The sequence below is a fragment of the Lithobates pipiens genome, unplaced genomic scaffold (assembly GCF_037356315.1).
Source record: "Lithobates pipiens isolate NorthernLeopardFrog02 unplaced genomic scaffold, aLitPip1_a1.2 Scaffold_8, whole genome shotgun sequence".
Classification (NCBI taxonomy): Eukaryota; Metazoa; Chordata; class Amphibia; order Anura; family Ranidae; genus Lithobates; species Lithobates pipiens.
In genome coordinates this window covers 159103476-159125802 of record NW_027507903.1, presented here as the reverse complement: position 1 = coordinate 159125802, position 22327 = coordinate 159103476, and the positions used below count along the sequence as shown (strand labels likewise).

Genomic DNA, 22327 nt, shown 5'->3' with positions numbered 1-22327 from the left:
CAAACCTGTATATACAAAAAAAGAGATATATACTTACCTATTTTCAGACTACTAATCCGGTTCTACTTGTCAGCCAGCAGCAGCTGCAGGGGAGAGGAGAGAGTGTCAACAACATGGGGGCCTATGGGTAATGTCACCACTCCCAGAATCCCCAGCCATTGTTGAAAGCTCTCGCCTCTCTCCTGCAGCAGCCACAGTTTGACAGGGGAGGATGATCACATGACCGGACTGGAGCAGGCTGAAAATAGTTAATTATATTAATGTTTTTTTCACAGATTAAGCAGCATAGGTGTTAGGAGGGGGAAGAGGACATTTTTAGGATGAGTTAGGTTTAGGCTAAGTTCTGAGTTCTACTATAATAAATATTAGGACATGCTAGATGCATGCACACCGATTGCATACCCCGATATGTTAAGTCAATTTGCTGCTGCAGTTAGTACCAAATGTTCTGTAGACACCAACATACGCAGATGCGTTGTATCAAAATAATTTATCAAAAATGTAAAATTGTAAACATTGTCGATAATGAACCTGTCTAAATATTTTTGAAGGAACCACACTGAAACATGTCATTTTAGCTAAGTAGTTCATTGGGTATAAGAGTAATAATGAAAGAACCATACTTTGATTACACCCGCATAGATCTGTGGAGCACATCTGTTATCCACTTCTACCTGAAGTGGTTAAAATCCCACAAAGCACAAGATGATGTCATGGAAACAGCAGAAAAGTACCAAACCATTTATAGTGCATTGTAGATAAAAAGATATTCCGGGCTAATATATTGGTCAAGCACAGGTTTGAAAGCTACAGTAAAACCACGAAGCAAACCATATCATAATATAGCACACATTTAAAGCATAAGACTTACCTTTCTGACCACTCTGAGAAGCAACATACCATTATTAAGTCATCATCCTGTTGTGATTCATTCCTGTGTGTTTCGGAAGGTTAGTCACAGAGATTTAATAATGATCAGAGTGTACCTTTACATGTGAAAATGTCAGCAGAACCAAGTGCTGTATCATACAAAAACACAATGGGGGTTATTTACGAAAGGCAACTCAAATTTGCACGGCAAGTGCGCTTGGAAGTTCAGTCACTGCAAATAGTTATATAGTTAGTAAGGTTGAATAAAGACACCAGTCCATCCTGAGTAAGTGGTCCCTATCCCTGTAGATTGCCCACTCACATTGGTCCCTACCTTCAAGGAGCCCACAATCCAAGGTCCCTATTCATATACTAGGGCAATTTTGGACAGAAGCCAATTAACTTACCTGCATGTCTTTGGAGTGTGGGAGGAAACCGGAGTACCTGGAGGAAACCCACACAGGCACAGGGAGAACATGTAAACTCCAGGCAGGTAGTGTCATGGTTGAGATTTGAACCAGCGACCCTTTTTACGGCTAGGCAAGAGTGCTAACCACTACACCACTGTGCCGCCTCATTTCAGAGCTGATCTGAAATGAGGGGAAGCTCTGCTGATTTTATCATCCTATCATGTGCAAGCTAAAATGCTATTTTTTTTTATTTTCCTTGCATATCCCCCTCGGATCTACAGTGAGTTTACTTCCAAGTGCACTTGCAGCGCAAAGTGGATTTTCCTTTAGTAAATAACCCCCTATGTCAATGGTAGAGTTACAAGCTGTAGAGCAAGATTTAGGCAGGACATAGATGGTGTGATTTTCTTTCCTGCAACTTGTGGTTCGATTCCTTCATCAGCACAGGGAGGCCATCCCTGCTGGGAGAACACAGCGATTATTGCTAGCGGCTCTCGCCAATGGCAATTATCACATGCTGGAAATCCGACCTGATGGAAATCCGGCAAGCTGGTTGTACCCAAGTCGATCGATGTATCAATTTGGGTACATTCAGCCTCCCAGTAGATGGTTTGAATCTCAACTGTTCACTGCTGAAACAGTCAAGATTTGAACCATCTATGACCGGTGTAAATCTTCTAAGATTATTCATTGGATGTACTGTGCAGACTCGATATAGGGCTCGTTTGCAGAGAATTAGCTTACTGCTGTTCACATATGGAATGCACTCAAATAGAAAGGTCAGGTCAGAATGGCTGTGCAGGGGGGGGGGGGTGCAGATACATATCAGGAATATGAAATGTTAAATTGTTACTAAACCTACAATAGTAAAATCAGTCTGTATATGCAGTAAAGCACGCTTGTTATACTCACCTTGGAACCTAAGGGGTTAATCCTCTGCATTGTGTTTAACGGCTGTTTGATTATTTCTTTCTGATCCTCCTCTTCTTTCACTGTCTCTAAAAAATAACCTGATATTTACAGAGCCAGGAGACAAGCTGCGCATGCTCAGTTTGGTGTGTATTGCTAGAGAGTTTTTTTTCTTCTTGGGAGAGTGCATGTGATCAGCACAGGGCCAATCAGCACTGTCCAGACAGAGGATCATGGGAAAATGAAAACTCCTCCTACAAGCTTTACTAGGAACTGATACAAAGATTGCTATATACTGCTGATGAGAAAAGGTATTTAGTTTATATTTACTAAAATAATTGCATTTGCATGTTCTGTGTACTGTGGGAGACCAGATATAGTGAATGCAGGTTCTGGGATTAGTAACACTTTAAGTTTACATAACAATGTAATACATATATTGTTTTTTTTTTTAAGGACAAACAAGGCTTTTTTTTGTAATTATTGTTTTGCAACATTTTTTTCTTGCTGCAATCCTTAGACAATAAAATGTAACAAAACTAAACAAAACACACTTTTCCTTTTTTAGAGCAGTGTTAGTTTACAAACAAATATAATTACTGCAGATAAAAAAAGCACATTTTATTATGTAATTTGCCCTGTTTAAAATGACACTCGCATTATGATTCTAGTACAAAGCATTACAAAGTTATTTACAAATGAAATAAAGTGTTTGTTTTTTCAATTTTGCACTTTTTTAAAAGTGAAACATGTGTATATATATAAAAATTCAGATGGTTCAGCAGGGACCAGCCGAATTTCGATCCCTCAATGGCCATTCTTGTTTGATTTATTTCCCACAAACAGGCTTCTTAAAAAGTTTTGTTCAATCAGTTCTGCAGCCAATCGGTGTCCCCATTGTCTGAATACAATAGCACAGTGGGGAGGATTCCTCCATCCACCTTGCTTGTGTGAATGGGGGATCCATTAAAGAGGAGCCTCAGGCACCCCCCCCCTCATTTTTTTTAAAGTCAGTATCTACAAACACTGTAGCTGCTGACTTTTAATATTAGGGCACTTACCTGTCTAGGCATCCAGCGGCTATCAGGGCTGGCAGGGCCATCTTGACTAAGGGAAACCGGCAGTGGCTTTACAGCTGGTTTGCTACTATGCATGTGTGAAGAATGCTGCACTTCGTGAATTTGGCTGGCTGCGGGGGGGGGGGGGGGGAGGGGGAGAGCTTCCGACTCAGTTCGCTGCGGCAAAATCAGGTACCCGCTCCCCCCAAAAGTTGCCAAGTGTAGGAACAGAGGGGGAGAATAGGCAGACAAGTGGAGCTTCCCCTTTTGGGTAGAACTCCGTATAACAAAACGTCTCACACTCCTCTTAAGTGCGTTTGTCATATACCACTTCCATCAGATATTCCAACCGCTCACAAGCACAAAACAAGACGATACTTGTTTAGTTGCTGAACATGGACTCCTTCATACTACTGCAGGGTTAATTAGCACAAACAACAATGGGTGAAAGACTCTTAGAAGCTGTGGCAAGCTGGACTAGACCCATTTACATTATAGAAGACAACAGACAGGTGGCTGGAGTTGATGACATTAGCATCTAACAGTATGTGTCCCAACAGTATGAATCGGTCTCTATTTCTAATATGGCATATACAGGGTTCCCAGAGTCTGTGTGCCTTGGGGGGGGGCATGGATCTGAATCCAAAGTTACACCACCTCAAGGGTCCCCAGGCATACAGCTCACAAAGATCACCGTTCCCCCAAATGCCAGCGCCCATGATCGGTAGGTAAGAGGCTAGCATTTAGTCCTCTCCAAAAGCCTCTGTCCTGGCTAGGTCAGACACACTTTTCTTAATTTTTTTTTTTCTATAAACCCTCTGGCTGATCAAAATAAACTGATCCAGTATTAGGACCTCTGTCCCATTTTTTTATTTAATTTTTTGCTTTCTGTGCCCCAATTAAGGAGATTAATTGTCTATCTATCTATCTATCTATATATCTATCTATCTATCTATCTATCTATCTATCTATCTATCTATCTATCTATCTATCTATCTATCTATCTATCTATCTGCCTGTCTACCTGCCTGTCTGTCTGCCTGTCTGCCTGTTTGTCTGTCTGTCTGTCTCTCTGTCTATCGATTGATCGATCTATCTAATCTATTGCGAGAATTACCAGTACAGTATATGATTATATTATTTAGTTACACTCCTGATCTAAAACTATAATCCTCAATTCTTCTATTGGAATTATTTTAAGCAAGCTTTATATGTATATTTTTACTTTTTGATTGCAGGCTTTCACTGCATAACTTTTTTCCTATTGTGGAATGTGGTTTTCAAATATTTATAACACTTGGACAACATAATTACTTCCTCCACAGCTCACTACTGTCACCGCCTAGTTTTGTTTAGACTTCCAACCGAAGGGATTTATAGGTGCCTGCTTTGAATCAGCAGTAAACTCTGCCATGTCTTTGAGGGTTTAATATAGTAGTGTACAGGAAATGGGCTTTATTTAAATGCACATTGCAAAGAGAAAACAATCTTTTTAAACAATTATCCAAAAACAGTTCACTAATGCTTTATATTTCAGTTATGGATGCTAAAGACTAAACCACCTAACAGTTTCTTAGATCTCTCAGGGAATCTTGTATTGTATCTCCCAGGTCAGCATACTTGCCATCACCAAGGAGGCTCCACGCTCCCTTAGTTTTGGTAAATTATAATATGAACTATGGAAGAAATAGAACACTGGATAGCCACACTCCAAACAAGTTCACCTTTATTAAAAAATGGATATCAAGGGATCACAGGGCAATATAGACTAACTTCACATCCACTGACGCGTTTCACACCAGATATGGTGCTTAGTCATAGCTGAACTATGGAGTTGGAGTTAGATCATGAAGCCAGCAAGTGACTTGTTGTACCATTCTCTGCCTGTAACTAAAATATTACTTATTGGTCAGAAAGACACCATACTTAAAGTGGTTGTAAAGGTAGAAGGCTTTTACCTTAATGTATTTTCTGCATTAACGTAAAAAAACCTTCTCTGATCAAGATCCCCCCCAGCCCCCCAAATACTTACCTGAGACTAATCTCCATCCAGTACTGTACCTAAGAGCAGCGGTTCTCTCCTCATTGGCCATGGAGGCAGAAGCAGGAGCCTTGGTTCCTGCCGCTGTCAATCACAACCTGTGAGGAGGGAGCAGGAGTCGGGGTGTGTATGTCAATGGACACAGCAAGGCGCAGGATTGAGCCTACACACGAGTTCCCCATAGCAATCTGCTTGGTATGGGGCACTTGGCAGAGGGGAGGAGAGCCAGCAGGGGGCCTCAGAAGAGGAGGATATGGGATGCTCTGTGCAATATCATTGCAAAGAGCAGATAGGTATAACATGTTTATTATTATTTTTTTAAGTTACACGTTCAATCACTTTAAAAGTTTAATATTTAGTGGTAAAAATGCCAGCAGAGTTGCAATACACTACATACATTAAAGTATGTAAACCTTAGCAATTAACTTCTCATAACTGCTTCTTTTAAAAGTGTTTTGTTATAGCTATTATATTTTAAGTTTAAAAAATAATATTGATCTTTCCATAAATCCAGTGCGCTTGTATGTTCCTGTAGTGATCTGACAATGCTGCACTAAAATCTCGAACAATGTTTCAGCCCTGGCTTATATTCCTCGATGGTCTACAGAACACCTCCATCTATGTTTAGGAGAAAAGGAGAGGGGTAGGTGCTGTGTAGTCCTAATCCTTATCCTAGAGCCACAATGCTGCAACACAGACGGTAACCTGCTATTTTTTCTGACAGTGTGAGGAAAAAAAAACAGCCGATCACCTGCAGCAGTGAGCGGGAGATCAGTCCTGATCACTGCAATGTGCCCAGATCCTCAGTGCCCACCTGTGCCCCCTAAAAGTGCCGCCTGTCAGTGCCCACAGTGCCACCTGTCAGTGCCCACAGTGCCATCTGTCAGTGCCCACAGTACCACCTATCAGTGCCCACAGTACCACCTATCAGTGCCCTCAATCAGTGCCTGGACAGTGCTGCACATCCGTGCCATCTATCAGTGCCCATCAGTGCCACCTATCAGTACCCATTAGTGCCACCTATCAGTGCCATCTATCAGTGCCCATCAGTGCCCTCTCTCAGTGATACCTATCAATGCCCATCCGTGCCGCCCATCTGTGCCAGGGCCGTCTTTAAGGCAGGGCAAAAGGGGCAGCTGCCCTGGGCCCTGTCATTGTTGTAGGGCCCAAAGCAGCTGCCTCATACTTGCCAACTATGCCAGTGTAAATTCCCTTGTCCCTTGAAGTTTTAGTCTCAATATCTCTGTGTGAAGTGATGGTACTAATGCTGCCCAGCTCTGCCCTATTGTTGTGTACAGATAACTCACCTGCAGACCCTGTGTTTACATGTAAATAACCGGCATTCATATGTAAATAGTGGCGGCATTACTAAGTAAATAGATGCGGCCGGCAGCATTGATATGTAAATAAAATTGGCATTCATATGTGTATCATGCTCCCCTGCAGTGAGGTGATGTGCTGTAACCTCCAGCAACCAATCAGTGAGCAGTATTACTTTACAGTAATCTCTAGTAACCAATTAACAAGCAGAAATCATTTGCTGTAACCTCAAGCAACTAATCAGTGAGACGTAATGTGTGCTGTAACCTCTAGCAACCAGTCATTAACCAGTAATGATATGCTGTAACCGCTGGTAACCAATCGCAATTGCTGCCTGATCTGATACAGCAAACAGATTTTAAGTCTAGCTGCTATTTATTGTATGTCTCAGAGCAGGTGGAGAGCAAAACTGCATGGGGGGGGGCCCCCAAAAAATTTTTTGCCCAGGGTCCAATCAGTATTAAAGACGGCCCTGATCTGTGCCCCGCATCAGGGCCCATCAGTGCCATCTTATCAGTGGCCATCAGTGCCCATCAGTACTGACATATCTGTCCCCATCAGTGCTGCCTTAACTGGGCCTATTAGTTCCCATCAGTGCAGCCTATCAGTGCCCACCAGTGCAGCCTATCAGTGCCCACCAGTGCCGCCTCATCAGCGCATATCAATGAAGCATAAAAATTACCTATTTGCTCAATTTTATAACAAACTATTAAACATGATTTTTTTTTTTTTCTCCATCTTTTTTTGTTTGTTTAGCAAAAAATAAAAACCCAGCTGTGATTAAATACCACCAAAAGAAAGTTCTATTTGTGTGAAAAAAATGCAAAAAAATTTATTTAGGTACAGTGTTGTATGACCACGCAATTGTCATTCAAAGTGCATCAGCGCCGAAATCTGAAAATTGGTCTGGGCAGGAGGGAGGTTTAAGTGCCCAGTAAGCAAGTGGTTAAAGCAGACCTTCAGTCATTTGTTATATTTCCATCTATGTAATCCTCTGCCCTTGTTGTCCTAACTTTGGACCGTAAAAAAAAAAAAAATTCAGTAAATGCTTTATACAGCCCACTTCCTGTTTGTCTGGTAAAGAGCCTAGGCTCATGAATCATGCACAGCTATCTCTCTCTTACTCTTGTGAGAGTTTGCCAGGAAGGGAGGGGGGTGAGTCATAAGAGAGCCAATGAGAGCTTCAGAGCTGGATGTGGGACTCTGTGTGTCTGTATAAATCCAGGAAGTGAACAGGCAGCAGCTTCAGCTGCCCACAGTTAAAATGGATGCAGCCAGAGTCAGTAGAGATTTCTGCGGCATATTTGGCAAGAACAGAATCACCGTATATATAAAATAATATGCAAAGTGATTGGAGGGAAGCTTCAGAATGGCAAAGATGTTTTTATTACAATCTTTGCCATTACAATGTGAGCAGACTGCAGTTCCTCTTTAAGAATGTAGTGTATGCGTGTCAGCCATCACAAAGATACCGCACATAATACTACCTGTCATTTTTAATTTCATCCTCAAGACAAAACAAACACAACAGCTATGTTAGAAATATGGATCTCTCTTTTTCATTTTGTGTCCCTCACATAACTGCCAGCTTAACAAAATAAAAGTGAAAGACGTAAAAAAAAGAAAAAACAGCATTTATTTTTCCAAGTCAATTCAACGGTTCATTATGAGCAATACAAAACATGCTTAACGGTGTCATCCATCTAGCATTATACGCGGTATTAATACACAGTGCTGCTATGCAAGAGCTTTCAATGTGCTATATACAGTCATTTATTGTGATCCATTCTTGGCTGGTACAGAAAACAGTACAAATCTTGTCAGGCTTAGTTCTGTATACATGGATAATCTAAAGACCATTCAAACTAATGAATAGATATTTTTAGCCTTTTGTCAGGCTGTTATCTTTAAACAGAAGATTCTTACATAAGACATTTTCTTCATATAATGGGGACAGCTTGTTATTTTCAGTATTCCCCCATATACAGAAAATCCCCCCCCCCCAAAAAAAAATTGGCATATATTATCCGTACACATAGGCATTACATTTAGGAGTGGCACACATGTTGCTGAGTGCTCCAGATTCACTGGGCTGACATTTATATATAAAAATACTCATCATCTTCTTCGCTACACATTGTGCTGGATGAATTAATGTAGATCGCAGTCTGTTCACATTTGATGGCACCATTTTATTCGTCTTTCAGGTTCCCGCTCTTAGGAACCCCACCAAGAAGAGTGTCTGGCACTAGGACTGGTATAAGTACATGCTGGAATTATATCATAGGCAGGGGCATTGCTAGGTCTGCAAAAGATCTGTAGCTAGAGCCCATAGCAGCGGTCACCAACCTTTTTGCAGGCCGGGGGGTGCCAGTGGTAAGCAATTTTTCATGGACCAAGGCTGGTGTTGGCGTTTCAATCATCATGGCACCATGGTTGATATGGTGTCAGGGTGATCTAAGCGCATTGTTTCTATTGTTACATTCTAATATATAATGAAGTAGTTCAACTAACCATAATGCAGAATCAGTGGGAGCCCTGGGCCATGTCACTTGCCACCATTTTAGGATTGTCACTTGCCATGTCACTGCCACCATTTGCAGATTGTCACTTGCCACATTTGCAGATTGTCACTTGCCATATCACCTGCCACCATTTGCAGATTGTCACTTTCCACGTCACTTGCCACATCACCTGCCACCATTTGCAGATTGTCACTTTCCATGTCACTTGTCATGTCACCTGCCACCTTATGCGGATTGTCACTTACCATGTCACCTGCCACCATTTGCAGACTGTCACTTGCCACGTCACCTGTCACCATTAGCAGATTGTCACTTGCCACTTCACCATCCACTAGACGTGGGTTGCCGTTTGCCAACTGATGTGGATTGTCACTTGCCATTCCAGCCAGAGCCGCCAAATGTGCATTGTCACTGCATTGGTGGCAGGCTGGCAGCACTGGTCCATTTAGAGAGGGCAGGAGAGCAGAGATGCGGGGCAAGCAGTGAGAGATGATGTAATCTGTCTGCTCCCCGTCGCACCTCCGACATTGAAGAAGCCCATGCTGTGAGGGCGGAAGAGAGCTCATGTGTGGCGGGAAGTGAGAGATGATGTCATCTCTCTGCTCCTTGCCTCACGTCGCTCCCACATTGAAGTGGCCCCACTGGGAGGGCAGAAGAGTGGTGATGTGGAGCGAGTGGAGAGAGATGATGTCATCACTGCATATCCACCCGCTCATCTCTCTCCTCCAATCCACCTCTAATGCAGCCCGTCCGCTGGTTAGGCAGGGACCCCGCGGCAAGAGACCTGGGACTATGGGCTTCAGATTCAGGGCTAAAGCCTCAATAGCCACCCCCTGATGACGCCTATGATTAGCAGTGGTTTACTTGTGCATCCAATGCCTGTTTACAGGGCTTTATTGCAGTGGTCTCCAAACTGTGGCCTGAGGGCCGGATTGGGCCCTTTGCTTGCCTTTCTCCAGGCCAATGGACCATGGGCACTATTTCTCACACTAATACCAAGCATGCTCTTCCCCCCTACTGTGATGGGACACCATTCCCCCCACCAACACCAATAAAGGGGTTCTATTCCACCTACTAATGGCAATGATGGGACATTTATTACTACAACATACAGTGGGACATTTTCTACTCCTACTGACCACAGTATGACCCCCCCCCCCCCCCAAAGTCTGAAGGACAGTAAATTAGCCCTTTATTTAGAAAGATTGGAGACCCCCGCTTTAGGCTGGGTTCACACTATTGCGAATTGGATGCGGGTTCCCCACATTCAATTCACAATAGCAGGAGATTTTGACCTGCTCTCTATGGAGCTGATTCACATATATCCGCTGCGGCTCTGATGCTAATTTGCATAGGAGCCCTGTGTGACTTTTGGTCAGTTTCAGGTCTGAATTCAGCCAAAAATTTGGTGAAATAAGACCTGAAATGGTGAATGGGGATGCACCAGACTCCTGCTGTGAGCCGCATGCGAAGAGCGGGTGAACCCGGCCTTATTCGTTTCTTACAAAGCGATGCCTTTCTCAACCTTTTTTTATTCCAATGGTTTTTATTGTTATTAAGTTTGGTGACATTAAGAGACATTTTAATAATAAGGAATGCACACAAGCAAAGAAAGAAGAGGAAAAAACAAGAGGCATATTCTGAGTTGTTCATTGTTCATCCAAAAAATACTGGGGTTGAGTTACTGAGACTGAAGAGTGCAAAATCTGCTGCAGCTGTGCATAGAAACCAACATGTTTCCATTTTTTTCTCATTAAGACTTAAGGCTTGATTCACACAAATGTGTTTTTTGATGCATTTTGCATTTCACAGAAATGCAGGGAACATTTTTAACATGGGTTCCTATGGAACATGTTCACATCAATGCATCTTTGTGCCTCCGCATTTTTGGAAAGGGTTGGGGACTTTTTTTTTTCCCCCGCAAAATGCAGCGTTTTGCATGTAATAGAATTCAACGGACCCGCATCCAAAACGCAAGTACCGTGTTTTTACCGTGATTTTGCTCCGATTTGCTTTTTTAAATTTCTCTTTTTACACTGTATAAAACTGGTTGCTAAGGAGGGGGCAGGGAAGCCAGCCACCACATCCTTAACAACCAATAAGCCATCAGCTGTCAGCTAAAAAAAAAAAAAATGCCGGCTAACAAAAAAATTTGTAAAATAAGTGTGGGGTCCCCCCCAGGTCCATACCAGGCCCTAGGTCTAGTATGGATTCCCCAAAATCCATACCAGACCCTTATCCAAGCATGCAGCCCCCAGATCCTGCACCCCCTCAGTGAATGAGTATGGGGTACATTGTACCCCTACCCATTCAGAAAAAAAAGTAGTGTAGTGTAAAAAATACAGTAGACAGTTTTTGAGAAGTCTTTTATTAAAAATCTTCTTATTCTTCTCCGCTTCTTCCTCCATCTTCTCCCGCATCTTCATCCTCCGGTCTTCTTCTTCTCCCCCTGCTCCTTCTTCCACTCTTCTTCTGCCTTCTTGTTCTTCTTCCTTTGCCGTCCTGCATTTGTTAAATAACTATGGGGCGTGGCAATCGTATTACATCTTACGGAGGCCAAGCCACCTTGTGACGTCATGGACCCATCAAGCCCTGGCTGGTGACGTCACAGGGGGCATGGCATTCGGAGGGCGGCAGAGGAAGAAGTACACTGGACAAAGAAGACTGAAGAAGAGTGGAAGAAGAAGCAGGGGAGAAGGAGACCAGAGGATGAATATTCAGGAGAAGATGGAGGAAGACTGGAGGAAGAAGTGGAGAAGAAGAAGATTTTTAATAAAAGACTTGTCAAAAACGGTCTTTACACCTAAAAAGCATCACTAAATTTGTTCCCCTTAGAGTGTGAACAACAGCAGTTATAAGTGTTCAAAACCAGAGACAAAGCTTACTGAAAGAATTTCATGACTAATGGTAGCCATACATGCATATATTTATTTTGTTTATCCCTTAGGCCAAACAAGGGAAATCCAATAGATTCCTTCATACCTACAACATACTTAAAGAGTTACAGGGAACTTTTAAATATGCACATGTAGTCAGATGAAGGAAAACTCCAAACAAGCTCAATACCTTTTGTACCACCTCCTCCTCCCTTTAGATTGTAAGTTCTATGAGCAGGACCCTCCTATTCCTTCTCAATTGAGATGTATTATAATCGCACTGTCTCCCTTTATACTGTAAACACTGCGCAAGCTGTTGGCACAATATAAATCCTGTATAATAATAATAATATAAATAAAGAGCTTCATTGGGGTGGCTCCCACATGGCAGAGCACCCAACAGTAGGTCATAGAAATACAGAAAAAAGTGCAAGACCAAAATCAGATAGAAGAGTCCAAGATAATTTTAGTTGTTGGTAAAGTCATTTAAAAACATTCAATGCGTTCAAAACTCAGCATCTTTTGTAGTTGATCAGCAACTGAAGTGGTGTTGCCCCTGAAATGCGTTGGCTAGTTTTTAATGACCAAGAATTAAAATTATCTTTGGCTCGTTCATCTGACTTTGGTCTGACCATTCTTTTTGTATTTCTAGTTTGAACCTATTGTATTCAGAAAGCTGCCTGAATACCCAAACAGTAACTGCATCTGATTGGATGTGGTCACTCTTCGACCATTCATTTTCCACCCAGCTCTTTGGACTTTCCATTTAAAGTTTTTTGAGCAGGGGGATGCTGACAGGACCAGCCATGGCTTGAATTTCAGCCAATTTAGCATGGTTGGCTCAAGTGTTAACTCAAATAAAAAGAAGTACTTACGGTTATTAAAATCTTACTGTAGTCACCTGATATACTGTTATCTCTCTAACCCAAGGAGGATTAAAGGATATGTTTTTGATAGGCTGAGAGATATTTCAAATATATAGTAAAATATATATAAAGCCCAGCCAAGTTCCAGACATTCCATGAACTGAGTAGTCGTTGTCACTTGTTTTTATGTACATCTGCACATCAAAAAATGAGGCACATGCTGTACCAGTTTCCTCATGGCATGAATCAAGCAACTAAGAAGGCTGAAAGCCAAAGCTTGCTTTGATGAATTTCAAGGAAAATACTATTTTGGGAATTTTGAGCTCTAATCTAATAATATAACTGGAGGAAAATGAGGGTGTAAATTTCCCTTATCCACAACACTATTCTTTTTTTCTGTTAGTAGCTGTACAAGGAAGTTTCAATCAGTACACAAAGGATCATTCATGGTGCTGCTATGTGAATTGGCCTAGCGCTGGTCACAGCCAAATTTTCTTCTGTTCTACAATACTTTCCAGTGTGCGTGACCATTAATGAAAGGTCAGGACCGAGCAGTAATGGCGCAAAAATGGAAACAGATAAATATCAGTCACAGAGGAGCGTGTCTCATTCTGTTCCAATCCATGGTCCCAGCTGTGTCATTGTACAGCTGCAAAGTTCTCAGATCACATCCATTCTCAGCTAAACTTGGAACAATATCTGGGAGCAGCCTAGGAGCACAGGACAAATATCATCCCAAACAAGGCTCTGATGACTGCAAAAGGAAGAACTTTCTTCTAGTTGTCGCTTATTTTTGGTGTGTTGTCCACCCTGAAAGTAGAATCCCCGTTCATTTTACTGATGATTTATTTTTGAACGGACAAACCTTCTGAAACGGGGTTTATGAGAAAAACTGACATTTCATCTCCGGGCCATTGACATTGCAAACATGACTCTGGCAGCTAAACTTGAAGATATTGAGGTCACGCTTGAGCACCTGCTGATGGATATGTTTGTAAGTATTCTTTTATATGTGAAGCAGTTTATGGAGCGCTAGATGCTGTCAGCTGTAAACATATAGTGAGTGGATGTGTGTGCGTAACTTTTTCCTTATTTACAGAAGAGTCCAATGAATGTTAAAGCAGTACTAAACTCAAAAAATGCATTATATTTCAGCAACTCTTAAATGTGTAGGCTGCATTTGTTTTTTAGTCTTTTTTTTAACCTATATTTTCACCTGTTGATTCAACTAATAAGTCTGTTTTAGTTAAACATCCTTTAACAGACCACACTGTCCAGCAAAAGTGGCAGTTGGAAGGTTGAGACAAGCACTGGCCAGGTTCTGGCAATGTCCAGCTTTTATTCATTCTTATAAAACCTTTATCCAAAAAAGGAAAATAACTGTTAGGCCGCGTACACACGCGCGGACTGTTCGCCCAACCTTGTCCGCTGAACAGTGTTTGGGCGGACAGTCCGCTCGTGTGTGGGGCTTCAGCGGACAGTTTCAGCGGACAGTTGGCCGAACAAGGTCTTACGGAAATTCCGAAAAACTGTCCGCTGAAACAAGGTTTCAGCGGACTGTTCGCTCGTGTGTAGGCTTGTTCGGCCAACTAAGTCTCGCGCATGCTCAGAAAGGATTTCCACGTCGGAAGGTTGCATTGCAGTGTATAGGACGTCGTATTTTTCGTCCCGTCGTACGTGCCGTTCACGTCATCGCGCACGGTTTCAGCAAACTGTTCGTCCGTCGTGTGTGGCCATGTCCGTCCATGCTAAGTTTGAGCGGACTGTTCGCTCAAACTGTTGGACGGACAAAGTTGGGCCAACAGTCCGCGCGTGTGTACGCGGCCTTACTGTAATGACTGGAGTTGAGTTTTATTATATTAGTTATGTAGCGCCGGGCTCTCGATGAGCATGCGCTATTTTTTTTGTAAATTTAAATGTTCCAAAACCACAGTTGGGTTTTGGAGTTAATTGTTCTAAATTATGGTCTCAGTATCAGTTTGGCTGGATTGCACTGTGTTCTGCTTGACCATAGGTGTCAGTGTCAGCTCTGGCAAGCATAAGAACGCTGTCCGGTTGGACACATTGGGTGCCAATCTCTCTTGGAACCAACTAGTGAGTGTATCATCTTGCTGGGTATTCTGGGAGGGGGTACTTAAGGTGCTGAGATCACATGATATGGGGTAACGATCCAGAGGATTGTTCTGTCTTCTTGGTCCTGGTCCTCCTGAGCAGTCCTCAGGGGCCCTCATGGCCTGGGGTACAGATCCATCCATTTCCGAGTCTCGGGGCTGGCTAGCCCGAGACACAGTAACTGGAGGGAGGATTCCAAGGTGGTCCGGTGGCGTCTCGTTTTTGGAGAGGCCCAGCAACTGAGAACGCAACCAGGGGAGGACTCTTCAGAAGAGGGCCATGCAGGAGGCTGGCTGCTCGGTAAGAGCCTGGAAGCTAAGCTGACAGACACCAGGTGAATCCACACTTGTATAGTATCACCGGACCAGCTGCAAGATATTGGTACCATACGAGGGTTCTCTGACTTCAAATATCCTTTAGTTACAACCAAGTCTGTGGCAGAGACTTTTCATTTACAAGTTCTACAACCAAAGTCTCTGCCACAGACTTGGTTGTAACTAAAGGATATTTGAAGTTAGAGAACCCTCAGTGCAATCCAGCCAAACTGATACTGAGACCATAATTTAGAACAATTAACCCCAAAACCGAACTACACTGATGACACACTACAGATTGGCAGAAGCCCACCACCAATTTGGCCATCTGAAATGACCTAAAGCAGGGGTCTCTAACTGGCTGCCCTCCAGCTGTTGCGCAACTACAAGTCCCATGCATTGCAAGGCTAACAGTTACAAGCATGACTCCTTCAGGCAGAGGCCTGATGGGACTTGTAGTTCTGCAACAGCTAGAGGGCCACCAGTTTAAGACCCCTGCTCTAAATCTACTAGTACATCTAACACCACCCTCTTCCCAGGCTATCAATGCTGCTGTTTAACCACTGGAGATCCAGGCTATAGCCAAATGACGGCTACAGCGCGGACCTGCCTTGACGTCTATTGACATCGTCCCGTGCACGAGTGGCCTGCGCACCCCCTGAGGGGTGCGCGCGGCGCGCTCTGTGATCAGATCAGAGCAAGGGGTCGATCCCTACCCCTTACCACGTGATCAGCTGTCACCCAATGACAGCTGATCATGTGACACAACAGAGCCGGTAATCGGCTATTAAAAAAAAGCCGATCACCGGCGGCCGTGAGAGAGACTTCAGTCCCGATCACAGCCAGCTCATCAGTGCCCAGCTGCCCCCTGCCAGTGCCACCTAAATATTAAAAAAGTGCCACCCATCAGTGCCACCCATCAGTATCCATAGTGCCACCCATCAGTGCCACCCATCAGTGCCCACAGTGTCACCTATCAGTGCCCACAATCTGCCTCAACAACAGTGCTGCACCTCAGTGCCACATATCCGTGCCCATCAGTGTCATCTACCAGTGCCCATCAGTGACGCCCATCAGTGCCCAGCAGTCCCATCTATCAGTGGTACCTATCAGTGCCCATTAGTGCCACCCATCCATGCCACCCTATCTGTGCCCATCTTTGCCCATCAGTGCCGCCTTATCTGTGTCCATCAGTACTGCCTTATCTGTTCCTATCGGTGCCACCTTATCTGTGCCTATTAGTGCCTCCTTAACTGTGCCTATCAGTGCCCACCAGTGCAGCCTATCAGTGCCCACCAGTGCAGCCTATCAGTGCCCACCAGTGCCGCCTCATCAGCGCATTTCAATGAAGGAGAAAAATGACCTGTTTTCAAAATTTTATTCGATTTTTTTTTTTGCATCTTTTTTGTTTGTTTAGCAAAAAATAAAACTCCCAGCTGTAATTAAATACCACCAAAAGAAAGCTCTATTTGTGGGGAAAAAATGATAAAAATTTCATTTGGGTACAGTGTTGTATGACCGCGCAATTGTCATTCAAAGTGCATCAGCGCTCAAAGCTGAAAATTGGTCTGGACAGGAGGGGGGTTTAAGTGCCCAGTAAGCAAGTGGTTAAAGGTGTATCCCGTGCTCTTCTATCCATAGTGGAGACACCCTAAGAGAGGAAGTGTGTTACTGGCTGAATCATCAGGATAAAATAATGGTAACAAAGCCTTGCAAAAGAAAATTGAGGCAGCCACCGCATTTAAGGATTGGTAGGCTGCAGCGTGTTATACTTTTTATTTTGTGTTTAACCCTTTCATGCCTAAGCCTATTTTTGACATTTGTTGCTTACAAGTTAAAATCCATATTATTTGCTAGAAAATTACTTAGAACTGCCAAACATTATATATATATATATATATATATATATATATATATATATATATATATATATATATATATATATATATATATATATATATATTAGCAGAGAATCTAGAGAATAAAATGGAGATTGTTGCAAAATTTTATGCCACACTGTATTTGCGCAGCGGTCTTTCAAACGCTTTATTTTGGGAAAAAAGATACTTTCATGAATTTAAAAAAAACGAAACAGTAAAGTTAGCCCAATTTTGTTGTATAATGTGAAAGATGATGTTATGCTGATTAAATAGATACCTAATAGATACCTAACATGTCATGCTTTGAAACTGCGCACACTCGTGGAATGGCGACAAACTACGGTACCTAAAAATCTCCATAGGCGATGCTTTAAAAAAAATTATGGTTACCAGGTTAAAGTTACAGAGGAGATCTCGTGCTAAAATTTTTGCTCTCACTCTGACGATGGCAGCGATACCTCACACGTGTGATTTGAATACCATTTACATATGTGGGTGTGACTTCTGTGTGCATTTTCTTTGCTGGGTGAGCTCGCGAGGACGGGGGCTTATTTATTTATTTATTTATTCACATTGTCTCTTTGAAAAACAAATGTTATCACTTTTATTGCTGTCACAAGGAATGTAAACATCCCTTGTGACAGTAATAGGTGGTGACGGGTACTCTTTATGGAGGGATCGGGGGTCTAAAAGCCCTAAATCCCTCCTTTGCCCTTCCCAGTATTCAGATCGCCAAAAACAGCGATTCTGCATACTGTCATTTTATTTTAATCGCCGCCATTAGCAGCCGAGTAAACTGGACGTCCCCTCCCACTCCTCCGGGATAACAGCCGAGTGGCTTTTAGCCGCAATGGTTGTTATCTCTGAAGAGCTGACTGCCTGCTCTAAAAAACGGTACTGAGCTGATGCCTGCAGCTGCAAGCATCACCCCGGTATAACCCCTGAAAGCCGAGGCCGCATATGTGCATATGGTCGGCGCTATCACCTTAAAGCGGGAGTCCGTCGGGACTCCGCGTTTTTTTTTTTTTTTTTTAAAGCCAGCAGCTACAAATACTGCAGCTGCTGACTTTTAAAATAGTGACACTTACCTGTCCAGCGCACCCGCGATGTCGGCACCCGAAGCCGATCTCTAGATCGTCTCTCAGGTGCTGCCGCCGCCATCTTGGGTATGGGAATCAGGAAATGGAGCCTTTCGGCTTCATTTCCCGGTTCCCTACTGCGCATGCGCGAGTCGCGCTGCGCAATAAGGACGGTCCCCGCTGCCTCTGGGATCTGTGTGTTTCCCAGCAGGCAGCGGGGCACTTGCGGAAAGGGGCGTAATCTACGCCCCTTTCCGCAGAGAGCTATCCCGGAAGTGAGTGCAGATACCTGTACTGTACAGGTATCTGCACCCCCCTCCCCCCTGAAAGGTGCCAATTGTGGCGCCGGAGGGGGGGAGGGTTCCGATGAGCGGAAGGTCCACTTTAGGGTGGAACTCCACTTTAACCAAATGTGTCTCCTAGCTTCTTTTTAAATTGCTTGCAATATCCTCTGAGCAGGGGCATCAATTTAAAGCGGTTTTAAAGGCTCAAGGTTTTTTACCTTCATGCATTCTATGCATGGAGGTAAAAAACCTTCTGTGTGTATCTGCACCCCAACAGCTCCCCTTAATACTTGCCTGAGCCTAATCTCGATCCAACTATGTGCACAAGAGCAGCGGCTCTCCTGGGTCTCATGCTCCTCATTGGCTGAGACAGCAGCAGGAGTCATTGGCTCCTGTTACTGTCAATCACAGCCAGTGAGCCAATGAAGAAAGAACGGAGGCGAGGCCGAGCTGTGCACCATGTGTGAATGGACACTCCGGAGTGAGTCTGCTTGGGTGCCCCCATTGCAAGTTAAAAATCTGTCTTTAATATCACATTAAGGTGTCTTTTGTCCAAATACCTGCTGTGGTCTTATAGTCATACCAAATTGTTAATACTTATAACATTGCTGACAATGCACACAGAAGGTTTTTAACTGTCATGCATAGAATGTATGAAGGTAAAAAACCTTGAGCCTTTACAACCACTTTAAGTGAAATATGTTGCAAGATGGATGGCATGACGCTGCAGATGAGATGCACTACCTTTAAGTCAAGCAGCTCCCCCCTTAGAACAGCCTTTTTGGTCCTTTTTAACATAGGGGAACCCTTAAAATAGCGTTCTAGACTCAGCAAACCTCCACTCATAATTACTAAATCTACAGCTCACAGCACATTGAAGTACTGGTCAATGGGGAGAAAGTTCCTAACTCTGTGGTTAGTACAGTGGTGTAAATCTGTGGTTATTGGGAAAAATCCCTCCCTTAAAGATGACTAAAGAGAACTTGGAGAACATGGGTGACAACACAGGAGAGCAATTGGAATATAGGCACAGAGTGTTGTCGCCCTATATATTATTGCTTAAATAAAGACCTTCTTGACAGACCTTCTAAGGTTAATATAATGGAAGCTACAGATTCAGGAATTCTGAAAATGACTATTGACATTTTTTTAACATGTTAAGACTTATTTCGAATTATGAAATCTTAAATGAGGTTAGAGTGATTGGGTTTACATTTACTTTAACAAGAATTGACCACTTTAAGAATGATATTGGCATTTGTTTATTAGAATTTGTATCCTAGACCGTGGAGAACAAGTTTTAACAGCAGAAGGAGAATTTATGAATTAAGCTGTGATCTTCCAGCAAACCCGTCTCCAAAATATGTCTCACTGTTTCTGTTTGCACTGCTTTACATTATGGTGAAGCTGATAAATGCCGCCCAATGTCACATTTTCAACGCCACATTTTTATTTATTTTCAAATAATATTTACACTGCAATGTTCCATTACTGATTCGTAAATTCTAACAATTTAACAGAACCTTATAAACAAATGCTTAGACAGTGCAACAAATCATTTTCCCATCAGACCCTGAGCTATACATCATACGTGGCGGCATCCTGTGCGTTGGCTGTAAAAAGTAGAGCGTATCAAAGCACCTGCTGCTATACTGATAGCTCCTTCTCTCTAGTGTGGATGAGCAGGACATGGCTCTGCTGGCTGCCCCAGCATTCTTGTAATGATATATAAGTCAGAGGATCAGGTATGACATTTCTAATTACTTGTACTCTGCTGTGGTCTGTTTTGGAAGCCTTTGTAGAACAGCATTCCTCAATCCCCAGGAGTAAGGCTACAAATACATGTACTAGTCAGATCTTAAACGCCTTACCTTTGCAGAATAAACAACTTAGTAGCTGGAAATAGTCATAGACATGCTTATTTATTACCAAAGTACAACTGACAATAATAAGGTGCAAAATTCAGTAACTCCTAGCTACCAAATTGTTCTCACCTAACAGTTCACGGCAATGACAAGAATGGAAGGCGGCTGTTGAAAAATATTGCTTGACTGCTCATGCTTTCAATTGTATTGTTCAGGAAAAGTTGTCAGGCTGCCATGGGATCTGGCTGTGGGTTCCTTCTGTCAGATGGGGGCTAAAATGGCTTTTAAAGCAAAGTCATGGTCTATTTTCATGAAGTTTGAGGACCTAAATATACTTTTCTGCCGCATACACACGATCGGAATTTCAGCCATCAAAAGACCGATGAGAGCTTTTCATAGGAAAATGCAACCGTGTGTAGGCTCCATCGGAATTTAGCTGGCTGAATTCCCGCCAGCAAAAATTTGAGATCGTGTTCTCAATTTTTCAGACGGTAAAAGTCTCCATCGGAAATTCCGATCGTCTGTACCAATTCTGACGCACAAAATTCCTATGCATGCTCGGAAACAATTTGACTCATGCTCGGAAGCACTGAACTTGATTTTTTCTCGGCTCGTCGTAGTGTAGTACCTCACCGCGTTCTTGGCGGTCGGAATTTGGTGTGACCGTGTGTAGGCAAGACAGCTTGAGCGAAATTCCATTGGGAAAACCATCAGAGCTTTTTCCGACCATAATTCTGATCGTGTGTATGTGGCATTACTGTGATTTTCTTATTTAATTTAACATTTTTTTCCATATTTTTCATGATTGTTTTCCTATACAGATTTGTATATTTTTCCTCTAGTGGCTATTTGTATATCAAGGATTGTGGTCAGCATTCCTGCTGAGCAACTGCTGAGACAGAACTCACTTGGGCACATAGATTTATTTGTGTAGGTTAAATAAACTAATAGACTCGCATTGAGATGACACTTAGGCTAGGTTTACATTGCAGAGATGATTTTGATCTGACTTTCAGTGTGATTATGTAATGCTACTTGGATGCAACTTTGATAAGGTTTGCATATTATCTGGGGGCAAAATCACACTGGAATAGCACCAAAGTAGTATGGGAACCACTTCCAAAACCGCTCCATGTGAACTGACACGTGATTTCCCTTGTCATGCAATCCTGCGCAACTCAAGTCATATCTGAATTTTCACTAGCGTGAATCAGGCCTAAATGATATCCTTTAACTCCAAAAAAAATCCATGCATATCCACTGTCTAATGACCCTGTAAACTGATTCTTTATGAAATTGTTCTTTTATGTTTTCGTGCCTTCTTGTAATGGCCTTCCCGAACCTCGGGGGTTTGTTGGGAAGGAGCAGTGAATATTAGTTGTGGTCATTTGATCTGCTAAATTACGCTTCACATCCCAAAGTCCATAGATCATAGTCATAGTTCATCTCAGAAGTGAGCAAGAGGCGGTGGTTATGTTCCTTCATATAGTGGGACCACGGACAACAAATGGAGCCATCCTCTAGCATTAAGCCTGGTCACAGAAGCAAAGATCTATGGGGGATTTCAGTAAATATCTAAATGCATTTTTTTCTGGTACTATGATCCTTTGAATGGTTCTGCACCAGATTCAAAAATCCCTGCTGCCTATTTTGGTAGCTTTGCTGATACATGTGGCAGTTCTTAAATGCATCAGATCCAAAAATAATTACTTCCAATTCATAGAGAATCAAAATGGATGTAATTAAGAGCAGCTCTAAGTTAGTGTAAAGAGACAGGCTGAGTACCTGTCTCTGTGCGCTGTGTAGCAGAGCTGCATGTTTGCTGCCACTACATCCTCCCCACCTGCCTCCTAGCAACAGTGGGTAAAGGCTTATGGAAAGTTGGGACACTAGTTCCACGTCAGGTCTGCTTTCTCCT

General features: G+C 42.9%; 1 protein-coding gene across 2 annotated transcripts in view; it reads left to right on the top strand.

The window, feature by feature from the left end:
- Nucleotides 1–22327, top strand: part of FRMD4A (FERM domain containing 4A) — a 583773-nt gene that overhangs the window by 133865 nt on the left and 427581 nt on the right. Inside the window, exon 1 of one of the 2 annotated variants that reach the window (XM_077472971.1) lies at nucleotides 13489–13869. The exons of the other annotated variant lie outside the window; for it this stretch is intronic. Coding sequence (XP_077329097.1) covers nucleotides 13804–13869 — 66 coding nt within the window. The 5' untranslated portion in view covers nucleotides 13489–13803. Of the gene's footprint in view, nucleotides 1–13488; nucleotides 13870–22327 lie in introns of those variants that run through there. 2 annotated transcript variants of the gene reach the window in all.